The 23,564-nt window shown below is 42.9% G+C and overlaps 1 protein-coding gene across 3 annotated transcripts in view; it reads right to left on the bottom strand.

Annotated features, from left to right (window-relative positions):
• arap3 (ArfGAP with RhoGAP domain, ankyrin repeat and PH domain 3) overlaps positions 1 to 21,733 on the bottom strand; it is a 100,378-nt gene extending 78,645 nt beyond the window's left edge. Inside the window, exons 1-5 of one of the 3 annotated variants that reach the window (XM_037076594.1) lie at positions 21,565 to 21,733; positions 7,175 to 7,337; positions 5,837 to 6,781; positions 5,133 to 5,173; positions 4,878 to 4,960 (exon numbers count right to left, since the gene is read on the bottom strand). In XM_037076594.1, the coding sequence (XP_036932489.1) occupies positions 4,878 to 4,960; positions 5,133 to 5,173; positions 5,837 to 6,781; positions 7,175 to 7,248 (1,143 nt within the window). In that variant the 5' untranslated portion in view covers positions 7,249 to 7,337; positions 21,565 to 21,733. Of the gene's footprint in view, positions 1 to 4,877; positions 4,961 to 5,132; positions 5,174 to 5,548; positions 5,649 to 5,836; positions 6,782 to 7,174; positions 7,338 to 21,564 lie in introns of those variants that run through there. The other 2 variants (XM_037076593.1, XM_037076595.1) reach the window with 2 other exon arrangements.
• Between the last annotated feature and the right edge of the window lie 1,831 nt (positions 21,734 to 23,564).

Consider the following 23,564-nt stretch of genomic DNA (forward strand, 5'->3'; position numbering starts at 1 on the left):
CACTTTGCTTGATTATAGTGCCACCAAGAGGTAGAAATGGAGAATGACAGTGGATTATGCAATTTTTCGGCAGGTGTGACCTCTAAGTTTGGTGAGTTTTGGCCTATGTTCAAGCAATGAAAAATGCGATCATTTGGGACTAAAAAGTAATCATAATTGATTTGTTTTAGCCCGGTAGCTAACTAGCCAACCTCTAACAGCACCGGAACCTCCACCTGCACCACCAGCACTACAATCCAAGAAGTAACCTACCCCGCTTACCAAACGCTGACCCACCTCAGCAGGCCCAGTATTTGGGCCTGTGTCAGTAAGTCCTGTGACCCTCGTGAGTAAGTCTCGCCCTGTGCTCTCTGCCTGCTGCCTACCTACTTCAATAAGGCAACTATTTTTACTCCTGTTGCGATTCCCTTTTACTGGCCACAACTGTTTCTCTCTTATCAGCAAAACCCACTGGTCCGGATAAAGAAATGCCTCCACTCACCTCACCATCCGGATGTGACAGCTGTCTCCGCCTGACCCAGAAGATATCAGAGCCGAAGGACGAATCTCCGTCCTATACCAAATCCAGGATGATGAACAACTCCTCAACTCACTGGTCACCATGGGCCCTGCTGCCGCCTCCTCAACTACCGGCGAAAGGGACTCATCTGTCCCCTACCTGGATCTCTCCGCCGCACACCCGCCTAATCACTGGATCAAACGGGGTGCTAAGCCCAAGGCCCCGGCTAGCTCCACACCTAGCCAGAAGGAGCCATGGACCGCTTGCACAGGGAAGCAGAAAGCTACTATCTCACCTCCATTCTCCCCAGGCCCTCCAGCTGACCATTCTCAATCCTGGAGGAACAGGATTTCCCTCCTCTCACCAGTCACCACTCCTCACAGTCCTCCCCGGAGCATGTTGCCTCCTTGTCATCGTCTCCACTCTCCATGGAGCATCCAAAACCATGCGTCTCTTCTGCTGAGCACCGTCCCGCACATTGTCTCCCTCCTCTGCGACTGGACTTCGTCCACCTCGCCCCGCACCCTAAAACTGGGTCTCCGGTGCCGGTCTCAGAATCAAAGAAGGCAAGCTCTCAACAGCATGTCCCCTCTTCTCCGCCTGCCTGCACTCAGTCTTCGTCCCTGCATCCGCTTTATTCGCCGAGTACACTGATAGTAGGGGACTCCATAATAAGAAATGTCTGCTTCTTTAATGCAGCAACTCACTGTTTGCCTGGGGCCACTGCCCCCGTCATCCTGGGAAAACTCAAAGAGCTAATACCATCTCTCCCCTCCTTCTTCATCAGAATTATTGTTCACGTGGGAAGAAATGACACTGCCCGTCAACAGTCTGAACTGACCAAAGCTCAACAACCTTTTTAACTTTCTGAAACAAGGCGACAGATTGATCTTCATTTCCGGTCCTATCCCCACTCCTGGACACGGTACCGGACGCTTTAGCAGAGTTCTCAGCCTTCACAGCTGGCTCCAATCCATCTGCAGGGCCAATGACATAGGCCTTGTTGACAATTTTAATCTGTTCTGGGAGTGTCCCACTTTCTTAAAAAAAGACGGTCTCCATCCAAATATCCTTGGCTCAAAAATGCTAGCTGCTAACATTCAGTACGCTGTGCAATCCTCGCCATGTGACAGACTGTTTACACTCCATACACATCCCCTCAATCCTTCCTCTCCTCTAACGCCCTCTAACACCCGCAGCTCTGGCTCCCCCTACTGTCAGGGAGGACCTTGGCACCAATCCCACTGCCAGCTTCTCCACCCACTCTCTACAACATTCCTGTCCATATTACATGCAGACACCACCTTAGTAGAAACACCACCTGGACTGTTAATCATACTGTATTAGCCAGCCCATCAAGGCTGGCTTTCACCCTCACCAAACTTGACAACACCTCTGTCAACTTCAGACTGATTAACATCCGCTCACTCACAAACAAGGGCCAATTCATCCATGATCTCCTGACTGACCACAAGCTCGACTTCCTCTGTTTGATTGAAACCTGGCAACAGCCCAATGACTTCTCCTCACTAAATGATTCCACCCCACCGCACTTTGCTTACCTCTGCCACCCCCATGGCCATGGCCGTGGTGGAGGTGTCGCAGTAATCCACCAAAAAAAGTGGGAAGTCCTTCCAATGTCTCTGCCTGCTCTCTCCTCATTTGAACATCTTGTATTAAAGCTCCCTGGACCCATTTCCACCCTCATTGCCACTCTATATTCATTCCCCCAAGCCCCACGGTGACTTTTAAAATGATTTGGCCCTCTTACTCACCCACCTATCCACTTTATCACCAAATATAATACTGCTGGGGGACTTCAATATTCACATGGACAACAGTAATCTATCCCTCACCAGAAATCTCTCATCATGCCTGGACAGTTTTGGACTCCATCAATTCATCAACTTCCCTACATACACAAAAGGTCACACTCTGGACTTAATCTGCTGTTCTGGTCTCACCCCCTCCAACTGCACAGCTGAGGAACTCCATGTAAGTGACCATTTTCTCATCTCTTTTAGCACAGCACTCCATCTCTCTACAATTAAGTTCTCATGCTCCATTTCGTTCCGGAACTTAAAGAACATTGATATAGATCCTCTCTGCTCCAACATTAACAATATCCTGCCTCCGGACCATCTTTCCACCCCTGATGAACTTGTTACCCACTACAATAACAGTCTCAACGATATCCTCAACTCTCTTGCTCCAGTCAAAGCATGGTCTGTTTCCTTCTCCACAACTGCCCCTTGGTATACCCCTCATCTCCGCGCCATGAAAGCTAAAGGACGCCAACTTGAACGACTCTACAAAAAAACAAGACTCACTATTCACAAAGAAATGTACATAACCCACATACTCCATTACAAGGACTCAGTTACTCAAGCAAAAACAAACCACTACTCCAGTCTAATCATCTCCAATGATGGAAACACCAAATCACTGTTCACATTACTTCACAAAATTCTCCAACCCCCCGACTCCCTACCTCCCCACCTATACTCAGCTGACATCTGTAACTCCCTAATGCAGTTTTTTAATGATAAAATTTCAAACATCCATCACCACTCACATTCAGGTTCAGATCCTCTCCCCTCATCTCCACCCCCACAGCACTGTCTGCACTTTTCCAGTTTCCAACTCCCGAATGGCTCTTTAATATCTGAACTCATCCGCAAATCTAAACCCTCCACCTCTCAGCTAGATCCAATCCCCACCAACCTGGTCAAACCTTGCCTCCAATCTGTGCTTCCCCTCATCTCTGCCATCATTAACTCTTCACTCACCACTGGAATTGTTCCTCCATCCCTCAAAACTGCAGCCATCACCCCTATTCTGAAAAACCCTGGCTCTGATCCTGATAATTACAATAATCTCCGCCCCATCTCCAACTTACCTTTCATATCCAAAATCCTCGAAAAAGTAGTTGCCACTCAATTACGCACACATCTTACACAAAATTCCCTTTATGGTCCTTTCCAGTCTGGTTTCCGCCCCCACCACAGTATCCTCCATCCTCATCCTCCTTGACCTTAGTGCAGCATTTGACACCATATCCCATCCTTTCTTCCTCAGCAGACTCTCCTCCATCGGCATCACTCACACCCCCCTCCAATGGTTCCACTCCTATCTCTCAGATACACTGAACACACACACACACACACACACACACACACACACACACACACACAGCAAGTATTCATTTCGTGGTTCTTGGTGCTTTAGCAATGTTGTGGTTGTGGCGTTCATGCCAATACTTTGAATATGACTGAATTAATAAACCTTTAGATTCTTGCCTGTAGACTGGTAAGTGTTGTGTTTACAAATGAGCAATAAATCCAGATTTTTTTTCAGTGATTTTTTTTTCAAGCTAGCTATCCTCCTCTGTCAACCACAATCTGTCTCTATCTATAAACTCTATTCAGCGCTGTCAATTAACAGGTGGGGCTCAGGGTTAGGGTTAGGGGGTAAACCCTCTTAGCTTATTATTTGAATGTTGACTGGGGCCTATATATCAAAGCTGATGTTGTATTAATTCTGAAACACATGAAAACCCAAAACAGCCCCAAATCGATTTTCTTCATGTAAGACCACTTCTAGGAATGGGCTGCTGCTGCTTCTGACTCATTTTGATGAACACATTCACGCAGGTAGTGACGCGCAGCACTGTGGACAGCGGTGAGAGAGAGAGAGATGATCCTCATTAACAAAAAGCATTTGCTTCTGCAAAGAAATAAATCTGTGTAAACTAGATTTTTATATGCCACAAAACCAAGAGAGAGAGGGCGGGGGGATCTGTTCTGTGATAGTGGAGTGGAGAGTCAGCAGCTGGATTTTGCACCCACGGTCAGTAGTATTAATAGATGTTTAGGAAAACAAACAACAACCACAACAACCACTATTCATTGTATTATTATATTTGTGGGAAGTTATTACAATAAAGATTTTCACATCCCCACAAACTTAATAAATCCCTGCAAATGTAATAATTATTACATTTGTGGGAAATCGTGTGTTACCTTTGTAGTAGGCTGTGGCTCTTACGTGTGTGGAAAATGTATTACATTTGTGGGTTTATTGCATTAAACACTGCAGATTGTTATTACATTTGCGAACATTATTACGTTGGTGGGCATTACATAGCACAGGCATGCACACACACACATGCAATGTAGAGGAGATGAATGAAAGGGCTGCCACACATGCTCTGTGGGGTCAGTGGGTCGGTGCACTTCCTCAATGCCCAGGATGTGAACTAACATTCTCCAACCGCCAGTCTACATCATACTTTTTTTGGTCTGCTTGGGACTTGAACCAGCAACCTTCAAGTCCCCAAGCCATGTCCCTATAGACTGAGCTATTGCCGCCCCCTTACCTCAATTATGAGTGGATTTCTTCTGCTTTGGAACACAGTTTCACAGTATGGGCTAATCTCCTCTTCAGTGTCATCTGTTGAAGCTGTTGAACAGAAAATGCTAAGTAAATTGAGTCCTGTAGCTTGGATGGTAATGAGCCATATAAATACAACTTAACGAAAACACAATGGGGTGCCAAATTCATGTCAGATGTTGGGTAAAAAGTTTTACTGTGCACTTACATCGTTTTCATTCACTGTGACATCTGTACTCACCTCTGGCTGAGCCTGAAGAGTTGTTACTTAAAGTGCTGCCACTGAAAACAAAAATACACAAGACACAAACAGCAGATCAGCTGTCAATAACTAATTTAAAGAAACACTCCGGTGACTCACTGTGATACTAATGCAGTTGTGTGTAATCTGTGGCAGAGGTCGAGATATCCTGACTTTACTGGTTGAACTCCAGAAACACTGCCCCCACTTAGGATCCTGATGAACTTCTCAAACTGAACAGTCATTATTCATACGTGTGGATGCATATTTGACCATTTAAACCTCTAAAAACCTTAAAAATCCAGCAGAAACCCAGTGGCTTTTTCAGAAAGTTCAGAAACTATCCAACACAGCCCTAAAAATTTCACTGTCACTGTGATAAGGGAAGGGGGGTTTTGAGATGCTCACATACTGACCTCAGAAAATTAATTTCGCACCTGCGTGAAAGGAAACCTCTCTCCATACCAGCAGGTGGCGGTAGACTGTGTTCATCATCCAAAAAGAGAAACCAGGAGACTGCAGATATAAGAACTGGTGTTTTTCACTCTACTCTCACTGATAACGAGAAACTACACTACTACAGTGACAGACTCAGGAGGCTTTCACTGTCGGCCTGGGGGCTAATAATGGATGTTTTTCTGAGTACAACTAAGGAAACCTTGTGTGGACTATGATCTAGAAACAAGTCTATCAAAGCAACCTACCTGTTTCTCTCAGGCTTCCTGTCAGGAGTTTGTCTGGGCGGAGTCGGAGGAGCTGAGTGCTGGCTGCAATAACCCTTCCCTCCACTGGGGACAGTATAACCTGGTAAAGAGCCCCAGTAGATCTCATTAGAGACCATCTCCATCCCTCCAGCTTTGGGTGAACTGGATGGTGAGGATCCAGGGAGCCTGTTGTCAAGACTACCAGGACAGGAAGTGACAGGAAATGTCTGGTTCGGTTCTGTCTGCACAGGTGAAGAAGAAGAGGGTGGGGATGCCTGGGACATAGTGGGAGAAACCCCACGGTTCAGCCTCGGGGGAACAGGAGGTAATGACCCCCCAGCATCTGACAGAGACAAGCTTCGACTTGGCCTCCTCCTTTCCGCCTTGCTCAGTCTGCAACTGGGCATGGTCAATTTGTCAGAGAGATTGCAGGTCAACCTGTTGTTAGGTGTGGGCTTGTCCCCTGAGGTCAAACCCTCTAACAGACTAAAACAGATGGACTCCTGGGAGAGCCTCCTGGGTGGGGGAGGGTCAGGGGCTGGACAGAAGTGGACGGGGGTGGTTCTGCGGCGGTTGAAGACAGTTCTGGGTTTAGGAACTGGCTTCGCCAGTGACCTGCTGCTGTCAGAGTTGGTCAGCATGGTGGCAAGGTTCGGAGCAGAGCTGTTCCTGAATGCCTCAAAGTTAACAGGTCCTGACAGCGACGCAGTGCCGCGGCCGCGCTCTGATGAAGAAATGTCTGTCACAGACTGACAGCAGTCATGTGGGATATCAGTTTTCTGATTGTCTCTCTGAGCCTCTGTACTCTGAATGTGACCGACCAATCGTAGGATTCTCTTCCTGTGTCCTGTGGCAGTTATACCCAGACTGACCAGCGCGTCATGATCCAGGTGTGTGAAGTCTCTAGCCAATAAGAGCCCACCTCTACGGAAGGCGTCCAGGTATCTGCAGTGGAAACAAGCATTTAAGATTAAACAATTACAATGATGAAGATGTTACCACCTGAATGTCGACTAACAAACATGAACACAACTTAAACTTGGCACAATAAATAAATTACAGACTCATTACTCATTACTGCTCTGGATGGATTCTTCTTCCTCTGAATCTGTCAGTATTAATTTGACCCTGTAGAAATCAGAGCTGATGCTTCTGTTACAGTGTGACTTTACTGTCCTGTTGTTATGTGCTGGTTGGCCTCCAGGGGGTACTGTGGAGCAAAGGTTGTGGAGGTATGTATGCATTAAGTAATGCACACTGCCTAGCACTTGCAGTCAGCTCTAGGCTAAGGTTAAATGTGTATGCTATGGTAAGTGTTAGCAGGTTTTTGACTCTGACCTCTCCAGATGGATCGCTTCTAGCAGTGTCTCAACCGGCGTGCTTCCATCCAGCGAGGCCATGATGACCAACATGGAGTCTGGATGTGATGTGGTCTCCTCCACATTCAGGAAAAACAGCAGCCATCACTGACCTACAGCAGGGACAGGCGACCGCTGCCCATCTGGAGGAGACAACAGATGGGAGAAGAATTCAACCAATAACTGATCCAAACAACACGGTTTTCTGTGTCTGTCTGCTCCAGCTACTTCAGTTGTTTAGCGGAATGCTGCAACTCTTAACTGTGAAGCTCCAGAAATTTTCAGTGGACTATGACAGTTCTCTGACTTTGTATCAGTTTTGGTTGAACTGTCCCTTTAAAGGTGAACCCAGGTTCCAGGCATATCAGCAGCAGAGGAGCATTGTGTCTAGAAGAAGGGTAGAAGAAGGTGTTCAAGAAGAAACAATATCAGGATTTACGGAGTGCCAGAGGAAAAGGAGGGGGGTTCAGCCGTTGAGTTTGTAAAAGAGCTGTTTAAAAGTCACCTTAACCTGCCTGACGGAGTGGAGCTCCAAATCCAGAGGGCGCACAGAGCACTGATCCCAAAGCCAGCTGCTTCCTCAACCCCGAGATCAATAATAGTAAACTTTTTACAGTTTCATGTCAAAGAGCTGATTCTCAGGAAAGCTTGGCAACAGAAGATAGAGATGACTGGTAAACTACTTTGACAATGACTACACGACTGACATCATGGAGAGACGCAAGGCGTATGGGCCCATCAAACAGCACTGAAAGAGAGGGGGATCCGGTATCAGATGCCCTACACAAAGATGCGAGTGCAGTGGGACTCCGGAATGAGGATTTTCGGGACAGGCTCAAGATCTGATCCGACGTGGACTCAAGGTGATGGTGACAACGAAGATGAACAATGGCCACCGAGGAGCGAATGGATGCGGTGATGCCATGGAAACGCACCATCGCTTCAGAGAGTGCAGCTCAAAGCGTAAGAGAGAGGCTGACTGAGTTCAAATGAGGCACTGAGTGAGAGAACTGAAATGAATAAAGTGATGACTGTGGCTCGGATGAACCCAAATATTAAGATATTTTCTATTATTTTTTATTTACTTGAATTAATATTTACTTTCCAGAGATCTAATCCCGGGCGACATAAGATAAAAGACTCATGACGTATGATTAAGTTTGTGAAACCGACTGGCGGTATGTAGTTTACACAAGCACCAAATGTTGGACAATTCTAGTAACAGTTGGTATTTTCCCACAACTATGGAGAGCCCCCACAGAAATGAGGCACTTTACCCTCCTCCCACCAACAGGGACCTTAAGGCATGTCAAAACACACCCTTTTTTTTGGAAGTAACACTATTATTGTTGTTCCATAGTTATAGTCATATTGTGTTTCTTATGTTTAGAGTTGGATTGTCACGCTAGTTCATGAACAGTAATGTTAGAATATAATACCAATGATACTGTCATTGAATGTCAATGGTCTGAACAATCCTGTGAAATGCCAGAAGTTAATGACTAAACTGAGGAGGGATAAATCACAGATTATATACCTACAGGAAACCCATCTGTCTAAACAGGAAAGCGAGAAGCTCAATAAGTTTGGCCACACAAAATCATTTTTTAGTTCATTTCGCCATGGGTGTAGAAGATGTGTGATCATCAAAGAAATCAGTGATAAGGAAGGGAGATATATACTTGTGAGAGGAAAACTGGAAAACGAAATGGTGACACTGGTTAATGTATCTGCTCCACCCAACAGTGGAGAGCTTTTTTTTTAAAACCTTGCTAGACATAATAATTTCAGAAATGGGGGGAATATTAATATGTGGCAGAGACGTTAGTATTGTGATGAATAGTAAATTTGACACAACAACAAGAATAAAAGTATCAATCATGTCACTAAAGTAATTAAGAAAACAGTTAAAGAATTTGGTTTCGTTGATACGTGGAGGGAATTACATCCCTCTAAAATAGACTACACACATTATTCGGCTTCCAACAACAGCTATGCTCGAATTGACTATTTTTTCATGAATGAAAAGGAGTTATACAGAGTAAAAAAATGTGAAATTCAACAAGCAGACGTATCGGATCACTGTGTGGTTTACCTTGAAGTTAACTTAAAACCACAGGAGAAAAGTACATTATGGAGGTTAAATGTTGGAATACTAAACAACAAATCAATAGTGGAAGAACTAAAGAAGGACATCACAATTTATCAGAAGGAAAATGATGATGGAGAGGCCACACCCGTTGTTCTGTGGGATGCCCTGAAAGCAGTTATTAGAGGAAAACTTATTGCAAAGACAGCAGCAATTTAAAAAACTACAGAGGAAATTCATAAGAAGGAAAAGGAGAAGCTGCTCAAAATTGAAAAGCAACATAAAACTACACAAGATCCTGTACTGCTTCCAGAAATTAAAGAAATCAGGAATAATCTTGTCAGACTACTGATCACAGAAATTGAAAAGAAGACAAGATTTCTAAAATAATCATACTATGAAGTGGGGCCGAGGGCAACCAAATTGCTGGCAAAAAGATTAAAAAACAACAAGTGGGTAGGACAAATCACAGGATAAGGGATATAAACACAAATCAGATAATCAGTGAACCCAAGGAGATTGAAACTACATTTATGAACCAATACAAACCAAATGAAAGATTTTATCGAAAAATTGAACTGAACTCACCCATTACAAGAGAAGAAATACAAAAGGCAGTAAATAAATTAAAAACAGGTAAATCTCCTAGCAGTGATGGCCTACCATCTGAGTGGTACAAAACATTTAGCCAACAACTTATACCACTACTTGTATTATCAGTTAATTATACACTTGACTATGGTGAAATTCCCCTGTCCTGGAAGGAAGCAGTAATGTCAGTGATCCCTAAGAAAAATAACAGCAAGACTTGTTCAGATTACAGACCTATATCTCTACTCAATATTGACTATAAACTGTATACCTCTATTATTTACAAAAGATATGAGCATTTTATTAGTGACAGTGAGGAAGACCGGACAGGCTTTATTAGGGGACGTCAAACCCAAGATAACATTAGGAGAACTCTACACATCATGGACCACATCCAAAATGAAAATATCAGTGCGGCCTTGATAAGCCTTGATGTGGAAAAGGCATATGACAGTGTTAATTGGACTTTACTATATCTGGTTCTTAAACAATTCAGACTTGACGACAAAGCTGCTGAATGTATTAAAATGTGATTTGTTATTTAGAGGACCCAGACACATGCATTCCCATACTAATTAACCAGCTTGAAACGTTTGGTCTTTGCTCAGGATATAAGCTGAATCTGACTAAAACACACATTTTAACATTCAATTCCCACCCCCCCAAACACATATAATTAAAATACAATTTGAATTGGAATGCAACTAAAATGGAATACCTTGGGGTCATCCTAACACGAAGAATCGACAAAGTGTGTTCATGAATAGAGACCATAAAAATGAACATCCTCCCTCGTATCCTTTACCTGTTTCAAGCACTACCTATTGAGATACCTGAGAGACAATTTAGAACATGGGATAAAATCATTTCAAGGTACATACGGAGTGGTCACAGACCAAGAGTCAAATTTAAAACACTACAGATCGGGAAAGAAAAGGGAGGCATGGCGCTGCCAAACCTTAAGGAATATTTCCATGCAGCACAAATTAGACCTGTTATTTGTTGGTGTGATGAAGACTATGTAACAAAATGGAAGAATTTGGAGAAATCTGTGTAAGGAAGAGAAATTCAAAGCCTTATTGGTGACAGAGAAAAAACATTAAATATGATTGACCATGTAGACACAGTCACCCAATTTACATTAAAAATGTGGTTTAATCTAGTACAAAAATATAGAAAGGGCGGCTGTAGCTCAGCAGGCAGAGCAGGTCGACTAGTCATCAAGAGGTCACTAGTTCAAATCCCGGCTCCGGGCAAGGCTGAGCTGCATGTTGAAGTGTCTTTGAGCAAGATACTGAACCCCACATTGCTCATCAGTGAGGGCCCTGTGATGAGCTGACTTGTCCAGGGAGTACCCTGCCCTCGCCCTGAGACAAGGCTGGGACTGGCTCCAGCAGCAACAACCCGTGACCCCATGGAAAGGGATAAGCGGTTATGGACAATGACATGACATGACAAAAATATAGACTGAAGAAAGAACTTAGACTAATTCAATGGATAGCCTATGATAGGCATTTCATCCCAATTCTCTGGATCAGACATATGAACTATGGATTCCAAGTGGAATAACAGCAATGTGTGTCTAATTAAAAATGGGAATTTCTCGAGTTTCCAGGAGATTAAACAAAAATATAATTTAAACAATCAGGATCATTTCAGATATCTGCAAATAAGGGACTATTTTGACAAAGACACAAAGCGTAATGCAAATTTAGGATTAATCAGAAACATAATTGGAATATACAATTCAAAGAAATACAAAATAATATCTACAATGTATAGCAATCTAATGGAGAGGAGAGGAAACAACTTTATACATTAAGCTGAAATGGGAAAGAGAACTGGGAGTGAATATTTCAGAAGATGAATGCCTACATATTTGGAGAACACAACAGTGAACCACATCATCAAATGCTTGGAGATTATTTTGCTGGAAAAACAAAATTAGATTCTTTATCACACCTAAAATCCAGAACAAATACCTGTCGTTACCGCAACCATGTCGGAGAAAGTGTGGGGCTACAAATGTAGATCATTTCCATGTTTTTTGGCTTTGCCCTAAAATTATTCAAGTCTGGGAAGATATCCACCTGATTATAGTCAGAGTTCTGGATTATGACATATCCAAGTCATGTGTACTATTCTACTTAGGCAATATGACAGGGAATGCTGTGTTAAAAGACAGATATTTGTTAAATATTTTGTTAGCAGCTTGTAAAAAAGCAATTAGAGAAAATGATACAAACCTGACCCACCAACACAAGACGACTGGCTGAAAATTGTGAATGAAATACACGTTATGGAGCACCTGACCCACAAGATAAGGACTCAAGAGGAACAATGTCAAGAAAAGGGGGCGAAATGGACTTTCCACACACACAAAGGTCAGTGGCGTCCACTGTGAAGACAAAGGAGAAGGAAGTGAGTCACTGCAGCTTCCTCATGTCGACCTTTTTCCTCTAAACATGAAACCAGCGTCTGTTCTCAGATCAGCCATCGAAGTCTGGATCCATAAAAACATTATTGATTTATTGGATAAACAAGTGTACAGATCGCACTGACAAACATTCAGCACCTCAAACACTTCAAGGACATTTTCACGTTTAAGTCATTTAAACTTTTGACTCAGTCAAAATCAGTCTAGAGGAATCCAGATGTGTAACTGAACTCAAGAGAGGAAAACCTACCAGTTTCAGTCACTGTTAGTCAGTGTCGGCTCAAACAATGACACTGAGTCACTAAATCTTTTCACATCATTTGTGTGAACAGGAAATTCAACAGTTTATGATGAGGTTCATGTGACTGAAGACAGAGAGACACATAACATGTCACTGAAGCAAACTGACAGAGAGACACTACAACTACATGTGTGAGAACATGTGCAAAGAAGGAGAGGAAGAGGAGCCTCAAAGGAGGAAGAAGGTTCATGGCAGGAAGTTGCTGAAGGCTGCAGATAAAGGACACACACACTCACACTCTCACACACACACACACACACACACACACACACACACACACACACACACACACACACACACACACACACACACTACCATCACACACTGCAAACAGACAGAAGAAGAAGTCAGTGTGACCTGAGCTGTGTCTGACAGGCTGCGCTCTGTCTCTTAAGTAGGGACACGACTGATCAGTGACAGGAAGTTATAGAGGGACACTTCAAACAGGAACAACTTGAGACAGACGGAGAAGGACTGTGAGTTCAGGAGGGATCAGGATGTGTCCCACTCCGTCCTGATCTCTGACCCTTCAGGGACACACCCTGTGAGCTTGCTGCCCCCCAACTGATGTTCAGCACAGTTATATGATGATCTGTGGGAATGAAGACTCAAGACGACCCCACCCGTGTTCACTGTGAACACACCACGACACTCTGAAGACAACTCTTCAGATGACGCAGACAAGACAGACAGATGGACAGATGGACAGACAGATGACACACGGACTCAGCAGAGACACTTTCACCAACACTGAACCACAAACAGTTTCAGACTGAAGCTTAACTGAAGTATGATGATGACAGCAGGTCCAACATGTCTGGACTTCCAACACACCTACAAACACATTTCTCTACACTTCCTCCACTCCCTGCTCATGTCTGTGTCCTCCTCCCCATCCCTCCCTTCACCTCTTCCTTGTCCTCCTCCTCCTCTTCAGCATAACAAAAAACAGGATATAGCTGTCCTCCGAACACACACACACACACACACACACACACACACACACACACACACACACTGGCATTTCTTCATCGTCAGTTACACTGATTGATTGATTGATTCCTCACAGCATACTGCTCAAGGATTGATACATCGACACACTGAAAGACACACACACACACACATTTTAACAGGTGTAAGTTTCAAGTCATCATTGTTTTTATAATATTGTCTCCTCTTTAATCATCACATTTTGTCTCCTGAAGTGCTTCAACATTGTTCTAACAAACATCTTAATACACAAGCAATAGCTGCAAGCTAAGACAAAAAATAGTCGCGGGCTAAAATATACACCATTATCCAAACAAACCAGCCAGTACTCCAGCACATGAAAACAGGAAATGACGGAACGGAGTGCATAGAAAAACAAAGCGCACACAGTATTCCACCCCTCCCACACACCTCGCTGATTCGCTAGCACACCGCCAATCAGAATGGTCATATAGCTAGCACACAACCAATCAGAGAATCCAATGGCTCAAACGGCCAACAGCCAACTTTGTCAGTCTACACAAGTTGAATCGGAGCAGACACCTTCTGCGCGGTTCCAAAAGCATGCAATGCAGCTGAACAAACCAAACAAATTTGTTCCTGAACCCATGCGAGTCTCCGCAAACGTTTTGAAATGGCCAACGGTTGGCCCGCTGTGTTTCAGGCTTTAAAGGTCACAAATACCGCTACCTGCAATAGTCACAGAAGAAGTGAGCACAGCATTCTCAAAGGCCCAAAATAACTCTCATGGTTGCCACCTAGTGTCTCAACTTTATACATCTCTCTATAAAAGCAAGGAATCTGTGTGTGTGTGTGTGTGTGTGTGTGTGTGTGTGTGTGTGTGTGTGTGTATGTGTTCCTCAATTATCTCTGTGGATCAGGATCAGACTGACCTGAGATATTCAACATGGCTACTGCGTGGTTCAAGGGTGTGCAACGTCGTATTTGTTTGGACTGCAATGATACCATGTCCACCAGAGCCACCACAGTAACGTGCGCACCAGAGCCAATCACTGCACACCGTATCCACATGCACACCAACATATTTGTGGTTTTCATTGTAAACAATCTTTTTTCTACTCTGATTTTATGTTATTTTGTGATTTTAGGTCCATAGTGTTAATGTAGTATGTCAAAATGAAAAAATAACTGTACCGTCACACATGTGAGGTTGTGCTGAAAATAATGACACAAAACAAGGCAAGGTAAATAGTTTTTAAGGTGAAATATAATGGTAAAATCAAAAGTAGTCAACAAGGCTGGGATTGGCTCCAGCAGCAACATCCCGCGACCCCATGGAAAGGGATAAGCGGTTACAGATAATGACATGACAAAAATAGTCAAAAACAGCCAATTCTATCCCTGACGTCCCACCCAGCTACTTAAACTCTCACTTTTCTATAGGAATGCATGCTTCCTATAGGCAATGCACTAGTCAATAAAATATGAGGATGCCATTACCATTAAATAATACTTGGTTTCACTATTTTAGTTTACTAATGCACTGAAGCCCAAGCCTTTTGGTTTACTTGCAGCTTATTTGAGAGTTAAAATGATGATAATGCAACACTCTTCTCTTTATATGAGCTATTATTACATTATTAGCTGTTATTACATTTTGAGCACTATTAATAACGCTTTTACTGTAATAGGTTATTACAAATTATGCGCAAAGTCCTTATTATGTGATGCATCCATAATTTTATTAAATCATGAGCCAATTATTACATTAACAACTTTTATTACATTTACATTCAGTCAGCTAGCCGCACACCTTAAGCAAAAGTGATAGAGAAGTTTTTGGGTTTTTTTTGGCAGCAAGCTGACAACAAGCTGTCAAGGAAACACACACACCAAAAAACATAGACAAAAACACAACTCTGTTGATAATCTTTTATTTAATGTCCAGTGTCTTTACTTGTTAATGTGTAGTGTCCTCTACTGTTGATAAAAGCAGTCAATTTTTCCCATTTCCTGGGAAAGGTCACTCCTCTAGAACTGAGAGAGAAAGTCATCTTTTCCATTAAACACATTTCCTTCACTCTGTCCATCCACTGGTTAAGGCTTGACCCAAAGATACCAGTCTTTTTTTAAGATCACATTCTCATTTAAGACACAAAAATAGAGGACCATCACATTGTTAGGAATTGTGTATCCCAAAATCTTCCCCACAGTCATATATACATTACCCCAAAAAGTTTAAATTTTTGGGCATAACCAAAATATTTGGGAATAGTCTGCGTTCATGTATCCACACTGCCTCCAGCACTTGTGATTGAGAGAATATGCTTTTTATAATGAATGGGTGTAATGAAAAAATGAATCAGATTTTTCCAGCCGAATATTCTCCGCTTCTTGAACTTATACATGAATGCTGAGCACACCACAGAGAACGATAGTCCTCCTCTGATATTTCTGTTGGGCCTTGTGCTCCATGCCCATGTCTCAAACAAAGAGAAGGCCTGTAGTTGAAATCAAAAGCCAAAACTACTAGGGCCTCATTGTCACGAGGAGCTGCGGAACAAAAGAAGAGGGCAAAAGGCCAACAAGGTATGAAAAACCGTGACCAAGGTTGACCTGCCCCCAAGACATTCACTTGGTCCCTATTGGCTGTGAGTCCGGAAGCTCCGCTAGGATCATGATGACATCACTCCCAGTTTATAGGTCACGAGACCCCAAATCAGAAACACAAAAAAACCCTGCACAATTTGGATGAAACAGGTGAAAAATAATGTACTGTGTCCGACGCGGGTGCGGATCGGGTCGGACGCCTGGAGAGCGCGGGTCAGTTTTTGTGATTGCCATTTTCATGCCGTCATGTGCAAAAAAAAAAAAAAGCAAATCATTATTAGCAGCACATCAACAAAAATATATGTGAATTTCAAAATGATAATCATATGAGCTCATTCATGTGTGCTTGCACACTCCTATGGAGAGAATTTTGTTCCTTTATTATCCGATCAAATAAAATAGATTTGAAACTAAAGAGATTTGAGAGCAAAAAATAGTAAGTGGCAATCATAATTTTTTTTTTTTTTGAGATCAAAACAGAATAGGTTGCAATTGAAAAAATAATATGAGAGAACATATTTCTTCAACTTTAATCAAAACTAATGTTTGTAAGTACACAAACATTGACCATTTTGCTTATGAATCAGTCCTCTTTGCTTTCAAGTTAAAAACCTTTGCTTGCAAATCAGTCCTCTTTGCTTGTGAGTTACAAAGTTTTGTTTGCAAATCAGTCTTCTTTGCTTGCAAATTCTAAAGTTTTGCTTGTGAATTCAAGTGCACTTGATGGGCGGGGCCTACACTGGTGGATGAGAGAAGCGTTTCTATTGGTTGGTTTGATCTGGCTCCAGCTCCAGCTATGCCTTCTGCATTACACCCACTTCTCCCTTGTGCTGTGCTGCCTGGAGGCAAGCCTGTTGCTCTTGAAACGTTTCCCCTAAGTAATGAATTGCGCTATATATCGTTTGCTACAGCCTGCCGTACATTCACAACAACAGCAACACAAGTAATGAATTATAATGTCCTGCTACTGCAAGCACACTGATTAGCAGCAACATGGTTGTCTCTGCTAGTCACGGCTGACTAAAGGCTGCGCAAAAATTCTCTCCATACACTCCCAGTACTTGCATTCCCCACGCTGGCTTACTTTCATTTTTAAAACTTGCATCCGTCTAATTTTCCTTCGAGTGTGGGTCGGGCATCGGTATCAATTTATAGCGTGTCGGCTCAGGTGAAGAATGTAATTTGTGCTACTGTCGGAAAACGGGTCGGATGCAGTTTTAAGTATGGCGGGTATGGGCGGGTGCGGGTTTGCAAAACAAGACCTGTAGGACTCATGTGGTACCATAGTAAGCCGAGAGCCTAGTGTGTGGAGTGTGGCCTGACACTATCTAACGAAGCATTAAGGCCCTCAAAACTACAGCAGCATCAAGCATCCGACGCTCGTGGGAAAGCCGGTGGAATATTTCAAGGGAAAAGAAAATGGGCTGCAGATCCATGTGCATTAAAAACTAACTACCTCATAGCCAGACATGTGAAACAGAGTGAAAAAGCATTCACCATAGAGCGCAGGAGATGGTTCTCCCTGCTGCTGTGGACATGTGCCGTGAGATGATCAGAGAAGCCGCTGCAAAGAAGCTGATGACCATCCCACTCTCAAATGACACTGTGAGTCACAGTGTCCTAGACATGGCCTCAGACATACAGCATGAACTTCTTGAAAGAATAAAAAGTAGTCAGTTTTTCTCTTTACAAATAGAGTCCACAGATGTCACGAATGCTGCACTGCTGCTGGGTTTTGTTCACTATCGCTGGGACAGTAGTTTGCATGAAGACATACTGCTCTGTGTAGAGTTACCAACACAAGCTACGGCTCAGGAATGTTTCCGCTGCATGGATAATTACTTCACTGAGAACAGCCTGGACTGGTAGAACTGTGTCGGGGTGTGCAGTGACGGTGCAGCGACAATGACTGGCAGGCATCACGGTGTCATCAGATACTCAATTGTGCACCAGAAGCTAAATGGACACACTGTTTTCTCTGCTGTGAAAGCCTCGCAGCTAAAAAGATGTCACCAGAGTACCACAAGGTGATGACTGCGAGTGTTAAAACCATCAACTTTATCAAAAACAAAGCTGTGAACTCCAGATGCCTTGCCAAGCTTTGTGAGGACATATAAGCAGATCATGTCCAGCTACTCTATCGCAGTGAAGTGAGATGGCTCTCAAGAGGACTGATCTTCAAGCTTTTGTTTAAACTGGTCTTCACTTTTCTCACAGAGAAAAAATCTCATTTTGCACATTACTATGCCAACACAGAGTTCACGGCAAAACTTGCCTACCTCTGTGACATTTTTTCACTGCTGAACCAGCTGAGCATCTCTCTAAAGGAAGAAACAGCAACATATTTTTTGTTGCAGACAAAGTTCAAGCTTTCAGGAAGAAACTTGGGCCCAGGAAAAGAGGATGGAGATGTTTCCACTTTTGTCTGACATTGTGGAAAACTCCCGTCAGGTGAAGATCAGTGACTCTGTCTCTCAGCACCTCTCACAGCTGACAGAAAAATTTGATGAATACTTTCCTGAGGACACAGTGAGGGACACATGTGGATTTTGGACCCATGTTCTGTGGATCCCATCGCAAATGATGTTGCTTTGCCCTAACATCTGGAATCCTAGCTTTTGGAAGTTTCCACCTACAGCACTTTAAAGTTGCAGGGGGGCAAACCGGACCTGGGCTCCTTCTAGATTGCTGTCTCAAAGGAGTACCCATGTCTTGCACTGAGGGCTGTGAAACTCCTTCTGCCATTCATGACTACATACCTGTGTGAATCAGGATTCTCCACTGTGGCCACAACTAAGACCAGAGCCCGAAACAGACTCAGAGCAACGCTGGAGGCTACTCAGAGTGAGCCTTTCCCCCATTCCATGATCAGATCGCTAGTTAGCATCAATGTCGATGCTTGTGTTTATGATTTTTTTTTCTGTGCGTGAGTGTGGTGATGGTTAGGGGGGAGGGGGGAGGGGGGAATCGGAGAGTACTCCTGGAGCCCCGCCCATAATCAAGGCATTTTTTGAATTTCCAGCTTAGAGCATGTCATCCAAAACTGAGGGGTTTAGTTGATCTTTAAGGTTTTACCATGTTAAACTTTAAGTGGATTTGGCTCATTACTGAAAAAAATCAAACCAAGAGTGAGATCAATCAAACCTATTCAGTGTTAATATTTAATGGCCCTGGGCCACTCTGCACTGAATAAAATGGGCCTCAAGGTCAAAAAGGTAAAGGATCCCTGCTTCAGAGGACGGAGTGATGTCACACTCCAGACACTAAACTGATGACCATGAGGAAGAAGAAGAAATGTACTGTTAGCACAAATGTAGATGGACTCAGTGTGGACAGTACTCTCAGTATGTTGTTTCAGTGCCCAGGAATCAGCTGCCAGCTGTACTATGTACTACAGCTGGCATGAGTCTATACAATGTGTGATGTTAAGTGACAGCTCTGCCATAGTGAGCCCATCATATCTGGATCAGTACCGATCAGCAGATCGTTGGTTTTATGCTCTGACAAACAACAACTCGACTTTGTTCTGCTGTCTTTATATGACAAGTTCATCTCACAGTCTGCAAAAGTACACAACAGACAGCAGCCGTCAGAGATTCAACAAACAACAGAAGACAGAAATTCAGTTCAGTTCCTCTAATCTGTCCAGAGTGAACCCTCTTCACAAACAAGTCAATAAAAGATCTCTGAAATGTGTCCAACGCTGTCAGAGTTTCCTGTGGTACCAGTCAGCTGACCATCTTCATCACACAGAAGAAGAGTCAGGACGTGACACTGCAGACTAATTCCAATCTAGCTGCAGGCTAACTCTATTCTAGGCTAACGCTAAGCTAGCTGTGATGAGCAGTTTCCCTCTACTGACAACTCTGTGTTCACTCCAACAACCTCATCTCTTACTGTCCAAACAGGAGGTTAAAGAAGGAGAGGACTGATTGGACGACAGACCTGTTAATCAAAGTGCTAAACAAAGCTGTCTGAGTGAAGGAGGAGAGAGAGAGGAAGGAAGGGGCGGGGGGGCGGGGGGGGGGGCAGTCAAGTGAGAACAAGAGAGAGAAAGAGCAAGGGTGGGCGAGCAAGCGGTACAATAACAGAAAGTCTGTATTGTGAGGAACAGAGGGCTGGTTGTTTACAGCTGTGACTGGAACCACACACTGAAACACACTGGGAACACACTGGGAGACAGTAATCAGTTACTTTCAGTAATAAACTACTTTAATCCTCCACACATTTCATCTTTGAAATCAATCACAGTCTGACAGAAGCTATCAGTTTGAAGGGATGCACTGGCAATCAGCTGTTAGCTTAGCTTCAGCTGATTGTTGCGTGGACAAAATAACCAATCAATCAATCAATCAATCAATCAATCAATAACACTGAGACAGTACAGATGAGAGGTGAAGGACTGATTACTGAGCTTCAACGTGAGTTAAGAAGAGTCATGAGTGTCCATTTAAATCATTTTAGCCTATCAGTGAAGGGGGCGACCACATGTAACGCTCTGCCTCTGAAATCTCACAGAGGACCAGAAAACACTGAAACATACCTAATGCTCCTTTAAGTGACATCAATCATCTGATGATGATGAAATCATTTGCTGTCTCTGGATCGATCAGATCATTGATCGATGATCAGAAGTGTGCTATTCAAATATTTTAAATCATTTCTGCATCTTGATTTATTTTATTGTGTAAAATCATAAACTTCCTGTCAGTTGGCTCAATAAACCCATCAGTTATTTCTCTGATCAACTGATCAATAATTCAGTGAATAATCAAAAACTCATACATGTTGAGATCACTGACAGGAAACATTATTGATCGATGATCAGACACAGGGACATGATGAGATATCTCTTCCGCTCAGTCCAGAGGAGATACTCAACTTTATACTGTGTTTACTTGATTACTTTAGTTACTTTGCAGAGTCAGATAATTCAAATAAAATATGATCAATATGTAAGTGATGATGTGTTGTTATTGGTTCGGATTAAACTTTAAAATGAGCTGATCGCTCATCAACATTAAGAAATCAAAAATATATTAGGAACAGAACAGAACATCACCTACTTTGTATTGATACTTTAACTTCAATATTTCCCCCAACCACCTGTTGTGTTTATCATCATGTATGACATCATCGTCAGATACGAAACACACAACCTGTCTGTCTCTCTCAATAACTCCTTCACATCAAATGCTCCTGAGCTTCACTTTGCGCCAAAACTTCCTCTGTACGTCACCGAGCTCTCTGATACTTAACAACTGAGCTCAGAGACAAAAACCAGGACCAGGACTCAGGACCACAATCAGGACCGACAGATAGTAGGACGCGCCGCTTCCCCAAGGACTCAAATAAACCACATCTGACACCCAAACATCTCAAGAGTCTTACCTCTGATCCAGTCGGGTTTCTGGTCTGGTTTCTGGTCTGGTTTCTGGTCTGGATTCTGGTCTGAATCCCTGTCTGTGTTCCGATCCGTGCAGGTATCAGACCCGGTGTATAAGGCACCATAATTCGGTGCGTGTCTCGGTCGAACTGGAACTTTTGGGAGGAGACACTCCGCTCGGCTCTGAGTGACGTCAAGTTACACACAACAACGACTGATAACGCTTCCAGCCAAGACCTTCAAAAATAAAAGCACCAAGCCAGGACAATTTCCGCTTTTTTCCTAAAAATTTGATGAACTCGTGCTTATTTTATAAGATGCAGATTCAAATCAGTGATCGTTAATAGATAAAAAAAATATATATATATTATATTATATATTAAACATAATAAAATATGATTTAGTTTATTTATTTTGAGTAATGTGTTTGCATATGTATTTGACTATTAATAGTAATAAATGATAATACAGAACTTGATAAATCCAAAAGGAAATTCTTGTTCTCAAAACAACAAAACAATTGCAAACAGTTTAAAAGGAGCTAATGCTAACAGCAGTTCCAATGCTAACAATAAAATAAGACATTAAACAGAAATAGACAAATATTTATGTTATTCATTTTGAAATTTAGCATTTTTTGGCATTTATGGCTTTTATTGATAGTACAGCTGAAGAGGATGACAGGAAACGGGTCAAGAAAGAGGGGCAGTGACATGCAGCAAAGGGACCCAGACCAGGAGTTGAACCTTGGTCTGCTGCAGCGCCTCAGCTCTACCAACTGAGCTTAACGGCGCCCTGTTAAGACAGGTTTGTCTATAAATGATGCAGCGAACTTCAGGTTGATAAATAAGATGTGAAAAATCCAAACATGAGCTAAATGTAAATAACAATATATTTAATGATAATCTATCCATGTGATATTATCTTCTTCAGTAAGAGACAGAAGCTTTATTGATCTCAATAGTTTTGTGTATAGTTATTACATAATATTAATAATTATTTATTAGAGATGATTTTCATACTTTATACATACAGCTCAGCTACCAGGTGTTACATCATGCAGACTGACAGAATAGAGCTTATCAGCTTTGAGGAGTGTAGAAATCACCTGTTCCTCACCTGTGGTCTGCTCTTGAAAGCAAAATCATCAGTTCACTAACTGGACCGTCAGATCCCAGACTGATCTGAAAAGACTATTTCACCCTCAATGTTCGGTCAACTTGTACATGCTAACTCTGTTACCTCAGCAGCTCCGGAGAAGCCTTCATCTTAATAAATGTGTAATCTGGTCTCAGATCAAATTGTGATGTGTTCTCTTCTGCAGACTGTTATCACAGCAGATGAGCTGTATGGATAAATCTTTGGTTGTTTCTCTGTTTTAAATCAAGTCTCCAGCTACTTCAGTTGTTTTGCAGAAGGCTGCAGCTCTGTTTAACTGTGAAGCTGCAGAAATTTTCCGTGGTCCACAACACTTCACCTGACTTTATACCATCAGGATGAGGAAAGGATGACTGATGTTAATGTTTAGGTGAACTGTAATGCCCGTAGTGTCAGGACTGGCTCTGGTGTGTCCCTCTTGTTGTCAGTGGACAGCAGCAGTAAAGTGAGGAAGTCCTCAGTGAACACTGCATCCTGTCCTCAGTGAACAGTTAGAAGTCGGACAGTGGTGGAGTTTCCTCCTCGCTGCCCAAACAACAATCAGAGCTGTGCAGACAGGAAACAGGAAGTGCCTGAGACAATACAATGCAGAGAGGATCTGGAGCCCAGCTGCATTTTTCAGGCACGAAATAAGGATGCAGTCACACATAAAGTTTTCCTGCTGACTGCAGGAAGAGCTGAGCAGCAGGAACTCAACATACTCAGAGGCTGTGATCACTGATCTGACTCAACTTGCCCTTCACTTCACTTGATACATTTACAGATGGAAATGTACAAACGTGTTTTATACATTCAGTTATTCTTCACATTAGTATCACTGGACATCCTGCAGTACTCACACAAAAAG

This window comes from Acanthopagrus latus, chromosome 18 (genome assembly GCF_904848185.1).
Source record: "Acanthopagrus latus isolate v.2019 chromosome 18, fAcaLat1.1, whole genome shotgun sequence".
Lineage (NCBI taxonomy): Eukaryota > Metazoa > Chordata > Actinopteri > Spariformes > Sparidae > Acanthopagrus > Acanthopagrus latus.